Below are 22,790 nucleotides of genomic sequence, written 5' to 3' on the forward strand. Positions count from 1 at the left end.
TCTGGAAGGTAAAGTGATGACTTCTCTGAAGATCTCTGGTGAGAACTGAGCAATAAAATTGTGTCTCTTGAACATTTTAAAAATGCTTTAATAAAATTCAGCATTAAGATTCTTTCAGAATAGATATTTCCACAGGTTTTCTTCAAGCCGACATGGAGAGAAATTACCTTGGTGAAGACCTTGAAATATTTAGATATATATATTTATCTTCTTTGAATATTTTCATGTTACTTCAAAAGTATACAAATCAGTTGTCTTGAAATTCACAATTTTAAAAGGATACCGTCTGGTTTGAAATAGTAAATTTGAATCACAACAGATCAGGCTCCTTTGAAATACATTCACATTGCAAACGATGAGAAATACCTCTGTTCTGTTTTAAAAATTCTTCATCTGGTGTACATACTTTGCACTTGGAAACATAACTGTGTATAAATCTGTCTCATCACATGCCATCTCCCTGATGAGATGATAGAGCTTCTTTATGTACGAATCTTTGTTTCCTCTTGAAACACGTTTCTCTTAGGGAAAGAACCGACGGACAAGTTTTCAATCTTTGCAGGTCATCTATGCTTTCTCTTCTCAGAGTGAAACTGTCTGGCCTGGCACATTCTATTCCTAACTAAAAGCAGCAAACATGACTATGCCTAGAATGCAATGCTGTGGTCATGTAGGCCTTCCTTGGAGAAGATGCTTTCTTCATATTCACGAAATAAAATTAAACTGAAATGAATTCTGAATCAACATTTCAAGACTTCATTACGATTAAATTTAAAGCACAAAAGTATAAAAACTATAGGTACTAAAATCTTGATTGATAGATATGAATACTAAATATGTTCTACATAATTTTTAATGTATTACTGTCAAACCATCATATTTAGGAAAATGCCATTGAGAAAAACATAAAACACAGATGTTTGCCACAACAGAATGATGCTAAAGAAATCAAAACTAAAGATAATAAACAGTTTTTAAATGGCACTCACCAATCGCAATTGAAGACTCACAGTGATAATAACCATTACTTTGTTTTTTCTTCAGCATGGAGCAAAGATCTATGCGACGTACCACTTCTTCTCCAAATCTGTGACTGATAAATTTTTCATAGAACGTGGGGTCTATTTTTTTCACTCCCTTGAAATGACAAAATAAAATCACATCAATCAATCTTTTCATCTTGGCAACCAGCTCCTATCTGTATCACTTTCTTAGAATCTGATATTACATTTTGAAATATAGTACTGTCTACTAGCATTTGAAAATGGATACCACAAAACTGTTGTAAAGTTTTCTTTTAAGTCTCTCTGCCTAGAATGATTTGTATTTTTAAAAAAAAATCACTAAAGAGTGTTGAGTTTGAACTTAGAAGCATTTAAATTTTCATATACTTTAAGCTTCAGAAGTAATAAAGTATATCAAAAGTTGAAATTTGAGGTATCAAAGAAAGAGTAATCATCTCCAACAATGGAGAAATGGATGACTTCTTAAAAAATGATATGGATCTTAACATTTTATAGAGTGTAAAATGTTTTAATAAATGGATGTAATTATTAAACTCCTTATGTAAGAATCATCTGAAAGACAGTTAAAGGTTATTTGAATGGGAATAAAGGGGTCAATGGACCTTCCAAGTTTTTCTCTACTGACCGCTCCTGATTCTCACTGTGCTTTCATAGCAGAAGGAAGGCTTGTTGTTGAAAAATTACAGTGGGATACCCGTGGTACCTCGGTAGTTTCCCAAAATACGTGAAAGAACGTCTCCCTTTCGTCTTACTATACAGTGGTCCTCTACCCAGTCTCACAGTCCCGAAACAGTCCATAAGATGAACATACAATACTTTACAGGGCAAGTTTATTAGCTGACCATGTGCAAACTTTTCCTTTTAATTTATATACATATTTTTACATTGCCCTGGAGATACCTGTCATTTGTTAAAAGTTAGAAAATATAAAGAATCTAGAAAAAAAATTAAAATCATTCATGACCCCTGTTATTTATATAAAATACATTTAATCTTGTGCTGTATATCCTTTGAGTCTTTTTCTATGCATATAATTTTCAGATTATATTATATAAATTTTACTAAAGTGTGATCAGAATACATATTTTCCTTTTTTATTCACAAAAATTTATTACAAAAACTTTTTAAAATAGATATAAAAAAATTAAATCTCCCCAAACTACTACTACTATAATTTTATTAAGTATTTATTTTTCCTATGCAAAATATGAGTTATACCATGAGTACTATGTGATAACCAGCTTTTTTTCAGTTAATGTGTCATATCAATAAATAATACATAGATGTGCAACATATTTTTATATTGCCATAGTATTTCATGGTATGGAGATATAATTTGTTAATCTAATTCCTTATTGTTGGACATTTAGGTGGCCCTTAATTTTTAATATTATATTTAACATGTTTTTATTGATATACATTTTTGTTCTAGGTTCAAACTGAGCTCCTGAACTTCCCTGCTTCACCCACAGTCTCTCTTATCTCAGTTAACAGTAACTGTTCGAGCTGATGAGGCTGAAAGCCTTGAGGTCATCCTTGATCCTCCTCATTCTCTCAACCCTACCTCCAACCAAATCATGTTGGCTCTACCTTCAAAACACATCCAATTCTTACCACTCCCTTGCTACCTCTGTCCAAGGCACCTCTGTTTCTGTCTTTCGCCTGGATTATAACAATAGCCTCCTGTTTCCCCACAGTTGCCTCTTCTAGAGCCAGAGTAAGCCTATAAAACCATACATCCAGATCAGGTCACCCCGCTGCTCAAAATTCTCAAAAGGGTCTCCATTTCTCCCAGAGGAAAAGCCAGATCCCCAGACCAGCCTGTAAGGTCCTGTTCGCCCTCTCCACACCTCTTGGGGCTCGTGTCCTCCTCCTCTCTCCTTCATCCCTCTCCAGCCTCCCTGACCTCCCTGCTCTCCCTAGACCATGCCAGGCAGAGCCCACTCCCAGCCCTCGTACTGCCTGTTCCCTCTTCCTGGAATGCTCTTCCCCTAGATATCCTCATCGCCCATCCACATCTCCTTTCACTCCATGCTCAAATATTCCTTTCTTAAAAGGGCCTCACTTAACCACACAATTTAGTTTGTACTCCTGCCCCAGGAGGTAAATCCTCCCAAATTCTCTCCTTCCTTCTCTCTTTATACCTATTTATGTATATTTTCCCACAGCACTTATCATATTCCAACAAACTATGTAATTTACTATATGTTTATTTTTCATTGACTGTCATTATCTGTCTCTCTCCATTAGAATGTAAGCTCCACACAATAAGTTTCATCTGATTTTGATTCACTGAAATATCCCCAGTGCCTAGAACAGTACCTAACACAGAGCAGCACTTTGATAAATAATTGTCACAAATGCAAAGGAAGATAAAGTTTCAAGAAGAGGACAGGTGAGGGTGTTAAATGCTGCCCATTCAGAGTTCAACGAAAAAGAAGCCAGGTGGGTTTCTCTTGATTGGTGAGCAGAGCGCCTTGAGAGAGACAGCGGGGCACAGGGCCATGGGGCAGTCACAGCGCGTGAGCTCAAGTCCTGGCTCGGCCACTTTTCAACCATGTGGCTTCACTTCGGTTTCCTCATCTGTAAAGTGAGGTAAGCAGCAGTGCCTCCCTCTAAGTGTTACACGGACCAAACGAGTGAACTTACAAAAGTGCTCAAAACAGTGAGATACAGTAAATGCTACAATATATATCATATATATAATTATCATTACTGAAAACCATAGGTGAGATTTCAGGGGAAAAAAAAAGTTCTGAGTAAATGGAAACTAACCATCCTTATTTGTCTTTCAAATGCTTTTTCATTTGTGTGTGTCTGTTGGGTAAGGGTCGGGGTAGGGGTGTCATTCCTTTTAACCAGACAGAAGACCAGCGACAGCGGAAAAATAAGGACCTTCAGTTTTCAAGATACCATTGCCAGCATTGTCTAGCCATTGTAATCTCCATTTCAATTTTGAAAAATGTCATTTTTTTTAAATAAGAAATAAAGGAAACGTAAGCGTGACTCTCATCTGGTAGGCTAATTAATTGAATTTTAGCAAAAAGTAAACACCAACTATTTTGCAAGAATTCTCCACAGATGACTTCCAACATGAATCTTAAGGAGTTATTTTTTGCTGGAGAGTGAAATGGAATTAATTCTTCAACTCATAATTCATAAAGAGAGCTGTGGTTCGAAGAGGCATGAGGCCTTCAAAGGCACTGAAATTATATGCCCTGATCAGAAAACATCTTCAATAATAAAGTATCCAGAAATAGGTAAGAATTTGTACGTAATACTAGCATGACCTTTTTCTCTGAGGAATATTTTTGTTTGACTATATATTTTGTGGGAGTTTTAGGCTCTTTTGTCCCGTAGCAACGCATTTGTTTGCTACTAAAATCGATGTGAATTAGTCTCATCATCCAGCAGCAGCAGGTGCTGCTCTTCTTTCATAATAAAGGAAAGATTTTTATGAGAAAATAAACAAGTACATCAAAATCGGGTATCTTCAGGGAAAGACAAAGCAGCCTTCTATTTTCTGAATGGATCCAATGGGTTGCCAAACTAGTCCCAGGGACATCACCCTGACAGATTATATTTGAAAGTGGAAAAAGCTGGTTTTCAGGTTTTGCCCCACAAATTATTCTGTGCGTCCCTTCTTCACAGGCCAGACCCTTTCCACGGCACCCTGTCATTTAAAGCTAGATGAGGTATACCATGTTAGGAGAGCTCGAGAAAAAAATCACAAAGATGGTTAAAGCCAAATGTGACCTGTAATGGCTGAGGGAGCTGGGATTGTTTCAAACAGTATGTAGGGTGTCTTCAACAAAACCACGCCAGGGGTGCTGTGACTCTGGAATTCTGAATATGTCTGGTGATTGTTTATGTTTGAAAATAATTTTTGCCTTGGACCTAGCAGGGAAAGGGAGTATTTTTAAGGCTTCACACTGATAACTGTAGCCAATATAACTGACGTATCAACTATGCGTCATAACATGGAAGGAGAAAACAGGAAGCTAAACACAGGATGTCACACTTTGAAACAATGAATCAGTGGCAAGAAACATCGAACAGAAAACCTTTCCAAGATTATCTTAATCAGTCGTCAGAACTGACTGCAGTTTTACTTCTCTTTGGCCTAGTTCCAGTTCCAGTTTAGGGAGAATTATCAGTGATGTTCAAAATCACTTGGTAACTCCTCTCTGATGCAGAGGACCATGAAATCCCTGAGGAACTTCATTCTTGACTGTAACTTGACACCCAAACAGCCAATACAGGAAAAATACCATTGAGAGCATGATGAGCGTTTTTAGAATCGTCTGATGGCTGCATCTGATAAGTCATGGAAATTATTTACTTGGGAAGCACTCACCATATCATTTACATTTAGCTAAATGATGTGTATAATCTAATATGAACCCAGGAGGGCTCAGTCTTACATTACTATGCATCCAACTTTATTTTCAATAGAAGTAAACAGAGCCACAAAATATGAAAATTCACATTAGTGAATAAGCTGAGTGTAAAAAATCATTCATTTAAGGTTCTGGAAGATAAAATACTTCTTATTCATCTCTAGCTTCTATGACAAATTTATTGTGATCAGAAAACCAATGGAATGCTAGTTTTGTTAAGAAGGTTAACTTTTTTTGTAATAGAAGATATTTTTGCATTGTTACGTGTTATTTATTACAATAATCACAAGTCTCCACGATAAAAAAAAAAAAATTAACAGGCTGCATATCAAACAAAACAACTGTGTGTGTGTCCTTCAGCGGGTAAGCCTAACATTCCTGGAGTGCTGCTGTTCTCCAACAATCTATTCCTGTCATGCAGCAGCTATGAAAGAAATGCACATCCCCTGTGATAATGGCATAGAACCAAAATTCAGAACGCAAATGAAGAGCCAGACCAAGCCGGCCTGTCATCTGGGACATCAGCTGATTAAAGAGGAATGGTAATCTTTTACACTCATTCTTCCCTCAACCCCTCTCAGGCTCCGTTCCACCCAAGCCTGCTCTGGACAGAGATGGAAAGAGACAAGGAGTCTTCATGACACCACTAACATGCTCTAGAGTAGCCTGGGGATTTCAGATCCAGTGTCCAGCACCCCTGGGTGAGAAGGGCCTTGCAGTCCTCCCACCTCCTCTTCCTGCCACTCTGGGCCAGCCTGGGGGCCTGGGCTCTGCCTGGCTCCCTGTCCAGCAATGCCCACTTGCTACCTGGCTGAGGCCTGGACACCCTGCCCAGTGCCTGTCATTAAATTTAGAGATACAAAAGGAAAGAGTGATGGAAAAGAGAAAAAACAGTAGTACTTTGCTCATTGTTTTGTACCAATCTGAAAAAAATGATGATTTCTATCATCAGTTTAACAACAAAAATTAAAAATACTTGCATAGTGTTTATTGTGTACAGGTACTGCTCTAAGAACCTATTAACTTATTTAATAACTGCAGTAACCGATGAGATTAGGACCATTATTATCCCCAGATAAGGAAGCTGAATCACAGAGTCACTTACCGAAGGACACACAGCTAGTAAGAGGTGGAGCTTGGATTCAGATTCGGGATAAGGGGAGAACACAGATAAATTGAAAAGAACAGAATGATAATATTCAAGCTCTTTCACTATTTAAAATATTAAAATTCTCCTCTTCAGATCATATAATTTTTTTGCCTTTTAATAAAATATTAAAATTCTAAGAATATTAATCATTCTTCAGATACAATCATATGTACTATTATATTTCTAAAACCAATGTGAAAATTATGTTGGGAATCTCTAGCATCTAAAACACCTGCATTTAATATGCTGAATTAAAATTAATAAAGTGATAATTATATGTCCATAGTAAATGAATTTCATAAAGGGAGATAAGAAAAACTTCATAGGTGTTATCTATACATAGTAAAAATTATCCAAATAACCCAGCCTGTAAAAAGAACTCTTCTTATACTGCTAATATGCAAATCATCAACTAAAATACTGGCAGAGATAATCTGCAATTTTAAATCAGCTGTTTATCTGAGTGTACAGTATTTCTCATTCTTCGTTTTACTTTATGCTGGAGCATCCACGCATCTCACCGTGGGGTTTTTCATGTAAGCCATCCTCTTAATCCCTCTATTTATATACCTGCTTTTAGAACTACTGTTTTGTTTAATCCTGAGACCTTGGGGGAAGAAAAGTACTAACTCTTTACATCAAACATTTACAATAGTGTACCTTTCAGTAAGGAATAAGTAGAAACAGAGCTTCTAGAGCTGTCTTTAATCTCTTGTTGGTAACTCTTCTCCCTGTCCCGACACTTCAAGAAGAGCTGGATGCTCCTTGGGGCTATCAAGTGGCAAGGAAAGCTGTCACACAGGGAAGGTGATACGCAATTCCTAGTAGCATACGCCACTTCACAAAAAAAGCCAAGAGAATCTACTGTATTGCTTGCTGGGCCTGGAGTTTTTCTCTGCAAGGTGCTGGCATCAGAAAGAACAGAGGAAGAAACATGGCTTTGGTCCACAAACGTTTAGTTCATTGATGCTGACTAGCGACAGGTTAACTGGAGAGAGAACACATCAGTGGTACCCAGGAAGTTCTCAAGGTTGCAGGCTCAATACACAAGCACAGGCTCGTTAAAGTGCCTTTGTTTACCACACAGTCTGTCCCTGTACAACCTCATGCTTTGTCTACTTAGCAAACCTCAATTCCTCCTCAGGACTTCTTGAGTACAGCATGAGAGAGCATATGCATTTTGGCCATATAACTGTTTATGATATTTGCGTGGCTTTTCCCATTCTAATGAAACACAGTCCCCTAACTGAGGCATCTGAGAATGCTTCCTGGACAGCCCCCATCTCAGCTGGACCCTCAGCTCCCCCAGATGAAGCTCCAGCTGCACTGCCGCCCCACCGCAGTCTGCAGTCACTCAGATGTAAACAGGCCGCAGCCTGCTCCTCCCATTACATCTGTTTTCCCAATGCTTTGCTCTTTGGAGAAAATAATGACATGTTCTCCTGGATTCACCAACTTAACCACTTATTTCTCTAAACTAAAGAGAAAACATAAAATAACCCCCGCCTCATCAGATTCCTCACGCGTGACACACGTACAACTCAATCTAAAATGGTTTCCTCCTTCATTGCAATTGCTTTCCCTTCTAATGAATACATCCCAACATTAGGTAAGTAATGCAGCCACTGGTGTAAAAACTTCTCAGGGTCTCAGTAACCAAACAGGACAGTGAAACTGTTCTGCAGAAGATCGTTCAGAAATAAGTTTATAGAAAAATCCTGACAAACGATTTTAACTCGTCCTGTAACACTGGCCTGTACTCTGCAACACACTTATATTGTGGTTGAAAGTGTTCTGCTTTTATAGCCTAAAGACAAATGTGAAATTGCTCTGAAAGAAATATTCTGGTCCAAATAAAGTAATGTAACAAATTATTATAATCAAATTCAGCTGTGGGAAGGCAGTAGCCAAGGAAGGAAGAAAAGTACTTTTACACTCTGGCCAATAGCGTGAGGGCAGTGTCAAGATACAGTTGCACTCAGAAGGCCTTACAGAAGGGTCTCCAAAATGGTGTCACAAATTCTACCAACAATTAAAAATGCTGCTATCAGGTAGGTTATAGAGAAAGAACACTTACTGCAGGAACCAAGCTGGAGTTCCCGCAGCCAAGGGTGGCTAATTCCATACGCAACATAAACTAGTTTTGTTAGGTCTTTAACTATAGATAATGTAAAGTTTTGCCCTGGCAAAGAGATCAGTAACATTTTTCTTTAATTTACAGGAATGATCAATAAAAAGAACTGAGAAATTTGGTATTATTCAATTTCTAGGGTACCTCTCTCTGGGAGAATATGATTTTAATGAATGGTCAAAATAAATCAGCTCATATTTAGGAATGGAATTATAATTCCAGTGTAAACTAGTTACAGTCTTGGATTGCAATCTTAGCTTCCCCTCAAATCTAAATGAGGCTCTCCAGAAAAATACAGCTTAACCTTCTTGTATTAGGCAGTTAATTATAATTAACAAGAGATGACTGCCCAGTGAGCTTGGTCTCTCTTGACAGCAGTAAAGAAAATCTTGTTGCCATTCAAATAATTTAACTGGTTTGCTTTTATGTGGGTCAGAAATTAGCTGTGACTTACTAAACAAGCTAATTTTGTATCTACACCATTTTGGGGCAAAGTTTACGTTTTCTTGATCAGATGTTCTATTTTACCTTTTGCCATAATCAACCCACGGTAGGGCTTGCCAGTTGTCACACAAGATCATTATGCTTCGTTCTGTCCTTGACTAGAAAAATGAAATTAGTATGTTTCAAAATGTCTAAGAGTGACTTGTTTAGAAAAAAAATTTCCAATAACTAGTGGTAATAGTTGAAATAGACAGAACACTTATATTTTAATGTGGTTAAGGCAAACCCATGCAATTCTAACTACCCTGAATATTTCATTATTGCATCTTTTAATGCCAGCTCTAAAATTCTGTTTCTTAAATTATACTTAAATCAGAATTTTGCCTGTGGATACAAATGCTAGAAAATAAGTAAAAATTTCCAGTGAATCCATATGTTTGAAGCAAAAAATATCATTTAGCCTGAATTATCAAATCAGCATTTCCTAAACCATGTTCTGCCAAATATTAGCACTACAACATGGTCGATAAAACAAGGACATTTGGGAAACAACACTGAGGTAGAATATATAACTGTTCAAAACATCCACTGCCCTCCTTGCGGTGCTCTTTTCTGCAAGGGATCATACACCCTGTTCCCTTGAATTCAGAAGGAACCATACGACTTGCTCTGACCAGCAGGATGTGAACAGAAATGACATGTGTCACTTAGCAGAAGCTTTCAGCCTGTGATTCACCATCTCTCTTTTCCTTCTGTGGGAAGACCAGAGAAGTCCTAGAGGGAAGATGCTCAGCCAAGGCTCTGAATAAAGACAACACGGGGCAGAGCCACAGATGACCCATGTCCTGGAGCAAACACGAAACCTGTGTTGCTGTGAGCTCTTAAGTATCATGTGCATGTCAGAGATCCTAAAAGTCCTGAAATAAAGATTCAGATTATTTAACCCATCATTGCAAATATGCACTTGATCACAGAATCTTTGTCTCATATATAATCCTGGGACATGTTCTGAGAAAAAATTTCCAGGAAATGTCAATGAAAATACTTCAAATCTCCATTCCACTTTGCACAGACATAATATTAGGTTTACTGTGTCACTTCTTCTAGGGTTTTCAAAATGTTCAAAATCTCTAACAGAACAAGAGTCACCCAGAAGCCATTATGATATTCTGACATTAATTGATTCCCAGAATTCTTCCTTAAAATAATTCAGCTTTCTGCTTATTATTCCCTATCTGATTCAATACTTAAAGATGTACAGACAGGTTTCAAGTAAACATTTAGTCAGTTTACCTTTGCAGATATTTCCAATCTTTAAACAATCATAAGCTTATTTAATTTTTTTCAATAAACAGAAACAGACAACACAACACCATGAAGCTGAAAAATGCATTAGAAATAGAAGCAAAGTCAGCTGCTACATATAGTGCTTTTTGATGTACAACAGATGACATGGTTGACTAGTGGCAGCTGGAATCTCAGAAGAAATTGCAATTCATCTCACAGGAGATTTCATTGAATTTTTAGTTTAAAAAAAATTGAAATAAAAAGAGATGTAATGTTGTGTTTTATTTAATTTTTGATTTTCAACTAAGAAAAAATCCAAGGAGAATTCCATACTATATGGCCTTAGATTTAAGTGCACCTGATAATACGAAAAGAGGCTCAAAACAACTAAAACTTGTGAGTAAGGTAACTAATGTCACCTGACATTGGGAGATTCAGGAATGGAGTAGTGAGACAATCTGCTTTATCACGTACCAAGGATATGACTAAGGTCAGCTTTCTGTCTGGAATAATAAAGGCTGGCTGATCCCAGGGGCAGCTCAAGCGCCATCTCTCCGGGAAGGAGTGCAGGCAGAGGCAGGGCCCTGGCAGGCCCTCTACTGACACAGGGACGGGCTGCTCACAGTGAGGGTGGCCTTTACAGTGACAGGGGCCTGCCCGCCCTCTCCACCACAGCCCTGAAGGGATGCCCCTCCCTTTCTGAAGGCAGTACTCACAGAGATTCACCTCCTCTGGGCCCCCTTTGACATTTTCTGTGCCTGAAGCCCTCACCCTCTGGGAGTGAAAATGGCCTGATGACTGCGGAGGTCTCCCACCAGCAGGCCTGCTCCTCACTCCGCAGTCGCCCCACCCTGAAGTGGCTTCCACGCAAGCTCTGATGGTCCCAGCTGCTCCTCAACATGCTTGCACATAACTTGGCATTTACAGATTTCTCTCTCTCTCCCAGTTTCACCAGAAAGGTCGTCTGTGAGTTTTTCCCCATCGTCTTTATTGCTCTGCAGGCTTTCCAGGAGGAGAGGTGGGAGGACCGCCACCACCTTCCTATCAGCACTTACAGACCTTTCCTCTGTTCGTCATTCTCCTTCCACACAGACAAGAAAGCTAATCTACAGTCTAAAAAGAAAATTCTCCATGTGAAGCCAAATTAGCCTATTTGGTCAAAATGCCTACCGCATAAGACATTTCAGAATAGCACAGGAGTCAAGAGTCATCAAGACCAAGCTCCTCCTTTCACTGTGCCACTCTTGACAGAGGTCAAGAGAGGTTATGAGATTTGTCCAGGACTAACCAGAGCTAAAGAAAGAAAACTCAGACTCCTTCAAATTTATGACAGAGACTCCTTTGAGAAGGAATAATCCAGTTTTCAAATGCCCATTATCATGCAGACCCAGGAACAGAGCGGGAGCCAAATCACACCAGACCAGTTAAGGAATCCCTGAGTAAACGTGCTACTTGATAGATATATGAATAAATGATGGTTGCAGGTGAGGAAAGATGACAGCAGAGAGTCCTGGCTCGGGAAGGACTTAGAAGAAGGTTAGGATTCGGCCAACCTAGTGTAGAAATTTTCAATTCCAATCTTGGTCCTGTATATCCAATCAAATAATTCAGGGACTGGGGCTTTCCCCTTACTTGTACCATCAGGACAGGATTTTCATCCACACACTCTTCTTTTCCACTACCCACTGTCGCTCCCACTGATGCCTGCCCTCTGTCTCTTTCCCTACTTCCCCCGACCTCAGCATCAAATGGTCCAATAACCACCCCTCTGCCCTTGCTATGTGCATATCAAATTCTGCACTCAAAACAAACCAGAGTAATGACAATGGTAGCTAGCAATTTCAAAGATCATCTCTTTGATTCTAAAGTTCTTTCATTGTCTGACTCTGTGAAAAGCTGCTACAGGGAAGTATCAACTAATAACCTATAGCTCTGACAGCTGAAGTGCTGTATTAGTAATTTGAAAGAGTCATAAATCAGGAAAGATGTCTAAGAAGCCCAGAAAATAATTTATGCTGAAAAACAACTCATCTATCCATGAAAAGATCGCATTGATTTCTTGAGGAATCTAGATCTGCATTAAGATGCGTGTTTGATTCGAAACTGGTCTTCTTCTGCCACCAAGTGTTGGCACGCGCTTCTAACCAACCTGTTTCTGCAGTGTTTAGACCACAGAAATACAAGGTCACACAATGAGAAAAATAAATCCAAAGAATGCACTATATAAAAGCATGGACCTAAATAAGTATCAGTCTAATCATGTGAAACAAATACATTCTAAGGAAAGTATACAAATAATGAATTTTAGGTACTATTTCAGAGACACAGTAATTTATATATTTTTTAATTGAAGTATACTCAGTTTACAATGTTGTGTCAATTTCTGGTGTACAGCACAATGCTTTAGTCATATAGGAACATACATATATTCATTTTCAAAGAGCAATTTAGTAAAATTTTCTGAGGCTTCATTCGATTAAAAAAAACTACAGCTTTGAAAGCACAATGTTAATCAAAATAGCTTTAAAATACACAGTAACTACTTTCAATATTCTCGTATGCAATATACCCTAGAATTTCATGGAACTGAGAATAGACAAAAGTAACACATTAACTAAATGCCTCCTAATGTTAGAAAAATATGTAATTGTCCAAAAAAGTCTTTATGTTTCCCAGAATCTCAGTTAGAGAACTTAGTTCTCTAGCTTGGGAACCAGAAAACCATGCTACAGCAAAGAAAGTTCTCTACTAGGAAATTTAAAAGAGAGTTTCTATATTTTCAAAATTCTGAACACAATCTATAGAACTTTTGGTTACCCCCAAAAGGATTTTGACTTCTACTGAATGGCACTGCCTCCAAACAGGTGCCTACAAGAGGACAGTCCCCCAGGAACCCAGGGACTTCCGCAGCCAACAGTGATCACTACTGGAAAATTATCACAGGAGACCTTTAAGATCACTCTAGTGGTGGAACATTCATCCAATGCACCAGACATCTGTCCACATCTAAATGAGATGTTTTACTTTGAATCTTTTTCTTTTTTCAGTTTTTAGATGATTAAAAATAACACATTTTATGGCAAAAAGAAAAATCAATTGAGGTACTACTGCAGAGTAACTAGCTACACCTACTATAGATAATAATGAGTGAATCATCTTTCCTACTATCTCAGAATTAGCCTATAATGATCCAGAGCACTCCTCTACCCAGAACACCCCTTTTGACCAGCAATCACCATGTCTACCTTGACAACAGTACCACCAGTATCTTAGGAGCACACCAGTATCGACTTGCCACACAAAGCTATTTCCAAATGAACTTCCCACAGGTCAAATCAATATATAAAGAGTACGCCAACTGGCACCAGTCTTCAAAACAGAGCACTGCAGTAGGAGCCATCATTAGCTCTTTCTAGATACTCTCACTAGGCACCACCCATCCGCACCAGAAGTGCAAAGAGTACTCCTCAAGATAAATGAAAACCTTCAAGCTTTCTGCATCTGGTGGCCTCCCTTCACCCCTGAATTATCATGGGACATCTAACTTGCCCATCACCACTATGCTCAGTCCAGCAAGGCTCTACTCTTCCTCAGAACCCCAGCAAACCAAGATGGGGATCCTGAGTACGTCAAGAGGGACTTACTGCAGGTGGCACTAATGTCAACTCTACTCACTGATCTACCAGAAAAATCACAGGCTAAACAAGCAACTGTGGGAATCCAGTTTTGACCTCTGAAATACATTGAAACACATTAAGGTAAGTTCAAGGCAAAGACACATGAACTATTTTTATACAACTTTAATTATTTTATTTACCTTTTTTATTCTGTTACAGTCCTTATAATTATCTATTTTAATAGCTTCTTAAATCATTGATAAGATCAATCATAACTGACTTAAATATTCCCCTACTGTTATGGAAGTTACTTCTAATTTTTCTCCATTATAGATGGTGCCTCAGTAAACATCTTTATACATAAAGAATTTCTTCTTTAAAATTATTTCCTAGTTACAAAATAAATAAGTCCATGGGAAGTAATGTACAGCATTGTGACTATGGCTAATAATACTGTATTAGTTATTTGAAAGCTGCTAGGAGCGTAGATCTTAAAAGTTCTCACCACACCATCTATGTGAGATGATGGAAGCTTTAACTAATCCTACGGTAATCATTTTGCAATACATACATATATTAAACCATTATGTTGTGCACCTAAAACTGACATAATGTTATATGTTAATTATGTCTCAATAAAAAATTATTTCTTTAGGATAATCTCAGTAGCATGGACTTCTCAGAGAATATGAAATTTTAACATTTTTTGATGGGAGCTGCTTGAGTCACAGCTCAAGGGTCCATCCAATTTGTAAGCCACTACTGACAATTTTTAATGATCCTTCTACCTCAAGTTTATCCTAAAAAACATTCCTTATAGAGTGTGGTTAGAAGTTTAAATTGGTACCATTGTTTTAAAAGGCAATTTGCAATGTTTTTAAAAGTTAAAATGTGCAAAACTCTTTGACCCTAGAATTCTAGTTCAAGGAATTAGTTCTTTGAAATACTGGCATATCTACACAAAGGATAATGAACAGCAGTGTTTGTGGCAGCAAGGGAACAGAAATCAATGTAAATATTCATCAAGAGAAGAATATTTACATTATGATAAATCAAAATAATACCTATTTCTGTTTTAAAGAAAGTATATACACGTATACACACCTGTGTATGTTTGCAGTGTACAGGGAAATGTCAGGAGGATATACTAGTAGTAGCTACAGAGAGGAATTACATTGGGAGAAAGGGGGCAGGAGACTGGTGATGAGGGAAAAACTGTGTCTCACTCTGTAGGTTTGTATGCATCTGGATTGTTTATTTACAGTGAGCATATATTCATCTAACACTTTTATAATTAAAATAACTCTTAAAATAAAAAATACTTGAAATGAGACAAATTTCCTAATATTGGACTGAAAAAATGATTTCACACCTTCCTCTCTTCCCTTTTGTTTCATTGTCAATCTTTAAAGTAAACTTTACTTACTAAAGGAAACTGCATGCTAGCAGTACATTTCATTACTGACTTCATCAATGGCCGCTCCCTTGTAAATGGGTGGACCCAAAATGAAGAACCAGAAGAGAGTTACAGCTGAGAGAAGAATATAGATAGTTGGAAATAAAAAAAAGTTAAGAGACTAAAGAGTCATAAATTTTTAAATAATCTGCATTCTAAACCACAGAGCACAATAAAAATCCATACTTATTATGTATATGCCACCTTTTCACATTGGTTTTAACTTCTACAGTGGAACCAATGATTTGCTACATAAAGAAAACGCTGGATATTTATTTAAGCCTGCAGGCCTCAAAGTGTAATTGTCTGCAGACTATCTGGATAAGAAGCCTGTAGCACTTACTGAACTCAAAAGCCAAGGTCTTAGGTCCAACTCCAGATCTGAACTTAGAGGGTGCAAATCTGCAGCTTCAAAAAGTACACCAGATGACTCGTGAATCCCAAAGTTTAAGATATGCTTTTTGAAGCATTCAGAAACAGTAAGCGTCACAGAAGTAAACAGCAACAGTGATTCCATAAATTAAAGGCAAAAATTCTTATCTGGCTTTCTGAAAGACAGTAAGACCACAGTTTATCTTCTAAAGATTAAGCATTCTAATTGAAACAAATACAATCTGATTTAATTTAATTTAATTTCCTTTTTTGGTTGGGGGAGCAATTAGGTTTGTTTGTTTCTTTGCTTGTTTGTTTAACAGAGGTGCGAGAGATTAAACTCAGGACCTCGTGCACGCTAAGCATGCGCTCCCTACCACTGAGCTATACCTTCCCCTCCGCCCCTGCAATCTGATTTAGATCTTACACACCATTCAAGCAGGGAGTATTTCTATTCTGATCATCATTCTATGCCCAGTACCCAGTGTCTGACACATAGCAGGCACTTGATAAATACTTGCTGAATTAATATGATTTGGAACAAGAAGTTCCCCACATACACAACATTGGATGGACAGGACTCGGCAAGTGGGAGGGTAGAAGATGAGACTGAGGATGAGGTAAGATGGATTCTGGACAGGGCTCTGCAACTGAGGAGAATGGGATCTCACTTCCGTCACTTAACTTCCAAGTCTTAGATCCCTCTTCTATAAAGTAAAGGAGCAGATTCTGTGAAATTAACTGCCAAGAAATCATTTAAATGCATGCAGTCTGAAATGTTGAAATATAGATTCTAGAGTTAATTTAAACATCCCTTTGATAAATGTCCTTGGGTGCTCTCATTTCAAAGTTAATATTATAAAGACAGAAACGATTTGAAATGTGGGCATTACCTTCACCACTGATTTGTCATTCTGGGATTAAGTTTGAAACCACTGGGAAGAGGACAATCCATTTGAAAGCAAAGCAAGAAAGATAATGAGTAAAAAAGTAAACTGTCAGTCTACAAGTCTTGTCAGTTGTTATCATTCCTAATTCCAAAACCTATTATTTACACAAATTAGTTTTACCTAAATATTCTGCAATGGTACTTATTATAGTTATTATTTAATTTGGGCACAGTTATCTAAAAAAAAAAACCATGAAGATATTTAACAGGGAGTGGAGATTTTTACAATAGTTTGTAGAAAATTCATAACCATTACAGGACAGTCAATCAACCAAATGCATGTTTTAAAGAATCAAAAAGACTTTCTGAGCAGAGACATTAAATACAAATTGTGTTGAATTTAGAAAAAAAATCTACTTACTAATAAACATGACCTTCATTTACAGAGCTGCAAATCAGTCTTAACTGCAGCAAAGGGCCATGGAGAGCAGGAGCCAATACTAATCTGCATGCTCATCTCCAAAACTCTGGGACATCAGAGCAGGTCAGCAGATGTCTTAATTTGCAAGAGAACCTCCCTAGGCTGAAATGGGAAAAACAATGAGGGGTGCCCTTAAGATTCTGGGAGAAATGCTCGTTAACTCCAGACAAAAGTCAAGTTTCTCCAATCTCTGAGGAAGGAGGCAGTGGCCTGGGAAGGCAGAAAGTTGCCTTAAGATAGGGGAAGTCAAAAGACCTGTCCCCAGGCTTATGTCACTGTTACTATCCTCAGGGAGAAGTACTTTTAAGTACTAAGGGGGTAGGTCCTTTCAGTTACCCTCTTGCCCAGTCCCTAGAACACTTGCTCTATACCCTCAATGGAGACAATTGCTGAAAGAAAAAGCTGTTTTTTGGGAAACCTGGAAAGAGCTATTTAAAAGGAGGGGTGGAGCTTGTCCCACCTTGAAAAACCCAGTTGCAGTGAGCAGCACCAGCAGATGCAGGCCAAGGGAGGACGCTTGGAGGGCAGCAGGCTACAAACAACCATAAGCAAAGAACGCAGCAGAACAAAACCCTGGCACCGCCCCCAAGGCTCTTCAAGGGATGAAGCAGATGTAGCAACAGAAGAAGCAGCAGTAAGTGACAGAGCGTGTGGCTTACAGCCACGGGGGCCAAGGAGGGCACGGCTGTAAGGGCCTCCATGGAGGCTCATGAGCCAACTCAGCATCCTTGGGAACTGGAACCAAACTTCCTTGGGATCCCAGGAGCAATAGTGGCAGGGTATCGAAAACCACTACCAATGTCACTTATGCCCCATCCATGCCTAAGGCTGGTGTGGCTGGTAAAACAAGGCTTACGATAAAAATGTCCACTCACCTTCTTCCGAAGCCATGGTGTTTTGGACAATTTCATGAAGGTCAAATGAGGCTTAAAAGTTCTGCTTTCTCCAGCCAAGACACCTCTTTCTTGAAATGTCCTTTTTGCAGCATCTGAAGAAAAGAAAAAGAAGCATTAAAATGCTACTGTAACATATGGGTGTCTTAAATTATAAAAATGGCAATTAAAAAATAACATTATTTTAAAATGAACATTATAAACTGGCCTGAGATTTTTTTTTTAAGAGAGGAAAAAAACACAATGTGTATGATAACAAACACATATGACAGCTACATCTGTAGAGATGTCAATCTTTGGGTAAAACACACAAAAGCAACAATTAAAAAAGGAAACATTTAATAAATAAAATATCTGGCTGATAACGATGCTGATTTCACGCAATATCCCAGTGGTGGCCATATGTATAAAAAAGGACTAGCTTATCTGTCACCCTTCATATCTAAAACTTCTGCTTCTTAACAAGATGGAATAACAGGAATTAGATTTACTCTCCCATCTGAAACAAAAGAAGGACAAAAGTATATGAAACAATGGTTTGTGAGACACTGTACATCAGGTGATGAAGGTCAGTGATCCCTGAGAGATAAGAAACAAACAAGGTGAGACTTCAACTGCCCAGCTTATGTCCTTGAGTGTCCAGGCCCCTATTCGAGGAAGAGAAACCCAGATTGAGCCCAGTCATCTGACCGGATTCCGAAAAACAGAGCCAAGAGTATTGAGACCAAGGAACCTGGAACTCATGGGACAGAGTGCTAGAGAAGTAAGACCTGCACAGACAGAAGACTCCAGAGATCTGCAAAGGGTGTCCCTAGGGAATTCAGCTGCACTCTGACCAGTGCACGTGTGTGAGTAAACCACCTGAGGCTGGAAAACACATTCAAATGGATAAGAGAGAATGTGCCCAGCACTCACTGAGGGTCAGAGATTCTGTCTGTGCCCATCAGCCAGACTGGAAAGCGTCAAGATCCATGGGACAATGGGCAGAATAAACAGAAGGGTCTCGCCTCAGCAGAGAGGAAAGATTAGCTCTGAATTGGTACAGCTTGAGTCCCACCTAACATGTCTTAGACGCAAGACCCAAAAGGAAAAACCTGTTTCTCAGTAACTTGTGTCTCAGAACAAAGCCCAAGAATAATTACAGAAAGACAAAACTATCCAGCATCCAACAAGGTAAACTTTACAATGCCTGATATCTAATAAAAAATGAACAGGAAAGTATGACCCACAATGAGGAGACAAATCAACTAATCAAAAGGGACCCAGAACTAACACAGATACTAGAATCAGCAGATAAACATCAAAATAGTCCTTATAACTGTATTATTTATGTTCAAAAAGTTAAGCTGAGACAGGCAAGCTACAAGAAAGACCCAAATTAACTTAGAGATGAAAACGGCAATGTTTGAGAAAAATAAGCTGGATAGAATTAAGAGCAGATTAGACACTGCAAAACAAAAAATTAATGAACTCGAAGACATATAATAAAATCCACCCAAAATAAACACAGAGGGAAAAAAGAAATATGGAAAAAAAAAATCAGTGAGCTGTGGGGCAGCTTAGGCTGCCTAACATACGTGTAAGTGGCATCCCTGAAAAAGAGGTGGGAGAGAAGGAGACAGAGAAAGTAAGAACTAAAGGCTGTTAGGGAATGAGAGTTGCCACAACTACAGTGGAAAATAATCTGGACATAACTATTAAAATTTAAGCTGCACAAACATTTTGAACCAGCAATTCCAATATTAGGAAAATACACAAAAATAAATAAAAGCACCAATACATAAGATTCTCTACAGAGGCTATGTAGTATTGTTTGAATTAGCACAAACTGGAAATAACATTCATCAATAAAGAAATGGTTGCTAAATTTAGAACTATTATAATCAAAAGAATAAATCAGAGCTACAATATATTGACCTGAAAAGATGTCCAGGATATCTATGAAGCAAAAAGGGCAACTTTCATGGTTATTACATCCAGAACATGATTCTATAATTTATTTTAAAAGCGAGAAAGAAAATAAGCCCCATATATTTATGCTTTTATTAGCATAAAAATAGCATAGAATACCTTAGGATGGAGGGTGAGACTGAACAGAGGCAGGAGAGAATAGTAATGTTCTCCTTATACATCTGTATATTGTTTGAATGATGACATGCGTTTTTGAGTAAAAAATTTTAAAATAAGAAGCACAATAACAAACTGACTATACACTAGCAAGATATCATTGCTACGAGTATGTAAGCATCACACTAGAACACACAAATAGGAGGACAGAATTCTTTGCCATAGATGTGAAATATCCATCCCTTTCAGAGACCTTTGGTAAACAACTTCCTATTTGGTCTTTTAATCTCAAAATCAGGTAGGGTTCAACATTAAGTTGATTTTAAAGATGAGAAAACTGAAATGTAAGAAGTTGATGCTCACGGTCACATTCCACTTCAGCATAGAGAAGGAACTGGAATCCAGGTGCCCCAGTCATGCTTCAAGCCGGCTGAAACCCCTGTTTGATCCGTGGGGTCAAGGAGGGGCACAGAAGCTGCCTCAACAACTCAGTGGGGAGGAGGAAGGCGGGGATTCTGCCACCTCCCTCCATGCCCACACACACTGGTTCCAGTCAGAGATGCTCCCCTGTTTTACACACTGAGCTTCTGAGTACCATTTCATTTTTTAAAAGGATTCCAACACTTACCAAAAAAAAAAAAAAAGTTTGAAAATTAATGATCAAAAAACTTACACAGGGTCCCTTCAGTAGCAATAATCCCACCCATAATGTCCATAAAAAAAATAGAAACTGGTGAAATATAGGACACAGAATATGTCTTTGAATCTCAAATAAGACCATATTCAATCCAAATATTCAGTGAGAAATTGTCCCTTTTAAGTTCAATTAATTTTTATCAAATGTTAATTATGTCTAAATTTTTCTAACAATTAAAACTATGAACCTAGTGAAAGATTACCTAATGTTTCCAGGAAATGTATCCTTAAAAATAAAAAATATTTTAATGCAATACTAGAGTCATAAGAATGCTTTAGTTTTAACCACCAATTTTGTTGAAATCTGGAGACTACTAATGATGCACATAATTATAACAAGAAATATTTGGATGAAAACAAAACCAAATATATTGCCATCCAGCCTGAGCATTTTTTATAGAGAGTTAAGACATCAGGTTTTTCACATGGGAACTTAACGAAGATGAAAAGTTTTGTTATAATGACTGATACACATAAAAATAATAAAAAATAAAATGAATATAAGTCCCCAGGAAGAGTAGTTTCAAAGTGGAAACACCTGCACAAGAGAAAAATTAAATGGATGCACTTTAATTACTGAGGACATAATTATCAGCCCTGTCGGTGACAGCTGGTGTGGGTGGCTACTGTGCTGGCTGGCGTGGAGGATCAAGAGCAGGGAAGAGAACCTGCATTCACAGAAGAGGGGCCTAGGGCAGAGCCTGGGTGACAACCAGCTCAGCATCCATGGTGCCTGGCGCACATGCTTGGCATTCACAAGCTGTCCGTGGTACCTGTTGAATATGGACTGAGCATCACCTTTGTGCCAGGTGTTTCAGGTATGTAAACAACCCTAACAGGGAAGTTATCATTCTCATTCTTAAAAATTAAGAAACTGAGACTCTGAGATATGAATAACGTATCTGAAGATCACTCAGCTAGGTAATGGAGAGGACAGAATTTGAACCCAAATCTGACTACAAAGTTCGTGCTGCCTCCTACACGAAGGACCCCAAATTTTCTCTCTCTCTTCTCAAACAAAAAATGAAAGTGGTTATTTTAAAATCTGTATAGCAGACACGAATTTCAGGAAACAAATGCAAGTTTGATCATTCAGCAAATAGTTATTGAGAGCCTACTATACACCAGGTACTGTGCTGGGTGCTGGGGACACAATAATTCCCTGCCCTTAGGGAGCATCTATATATATAAATATATATATATATGGTGCCACAAATACACATATATGTAACGTCAGATATCAATATGTTGTACAAAGAAAAAAAAACAGTAAAGGTATACAAAGTGATGTGGAAGGGGCTGCTACTCAATATCTCAAAGTATTATCCCACATTTTCAAAATCTTCCATTATTGTTTTACTTCTGTGATACCTACCAAGTGCTAGTGTGTGCTCAATGTGATGTTCTGATCACAGTTTGTAAATTTGGGGCATGTCCTAAAAACCCTTCACTGCAAGTCACTGCCACCATATGATTTTTCCTGTCTTTTCTATAGTAATGAAAAAAAGTTAAACAATAGACCATTAAAATACCAGGAAAACATGAGTTCTTAGTTGTAAGCAACAGATGACAACTTTGGCTGAGTTAAGCAGGAAAGGAATTTATATAATAACATTGGGAGGACCAGAGTACCAGGTTGGAGGTCTATGAAACCAAGGAGATGTCCAAAGTTACAGCGGAGAATAGGTCCAGATGCCAACAGCTCAGCCAGCTGGCATTACTGAAACCATGCACATACACAAAGGGCGAGAATGCTGTCCCCTGCCTTAGACTGGTGGTAGCTACCACCAACGATACAACCCATCCCCAGAACAGATGCCACACAGTCCTTTTTCACTCAAGTTGTCAGCTTCTGACTCAACGTCGGGGCCAAAGCAAGATC

At 38.2% G+C, this 22,790-nt stretch overlaps 1 protein-coding gene across 3 annotated transcripts in view; it reads right to left on the reverse strand.

Moving 5' to 3' along the window:
* Positions 1 to 22,790, reverse strand: part of AKAP7 (A-kinase anchoring protein 7) — a 105,179-nt gene that overhangs the window by 49,193 nt on the left and 33,196 nt on the right. For all 3 annotated transcript variants that reach the window (XM_031455882.2, XM_064486699.1, XM_064486698.1), the window contains exons 6-7: positions 18,128 to 18,240; positions 990 to 1,137 (exon numbers count right to left, since the gene is read on the reverse strand). In XM_031455882.2, coding sequence (XP_031311742.2) covers positions 990 to 1,137; positions 18,128 to 18,240 — 261 coding nt within the window. The remainder of the gene's footprint in view (positions 1 to 989; positions 1,138 to 18,127; positions 18,241 to 22,790) is intronic.

This window comes from Camelus dromedarius, chromosome 6 (genome assembly GCF_036321535.1).
Source record: "Camelus dromedarius isolate mCamDro1 chromosome 6, mCamDro1.pat, whole genome shotgun sequence".
Lineage (NCBI taxonomy): Eukaryota > Metazoa > Chordata > Mammalia > Artiodactyla > Camelidae > Camelus > Camelus dromedarius.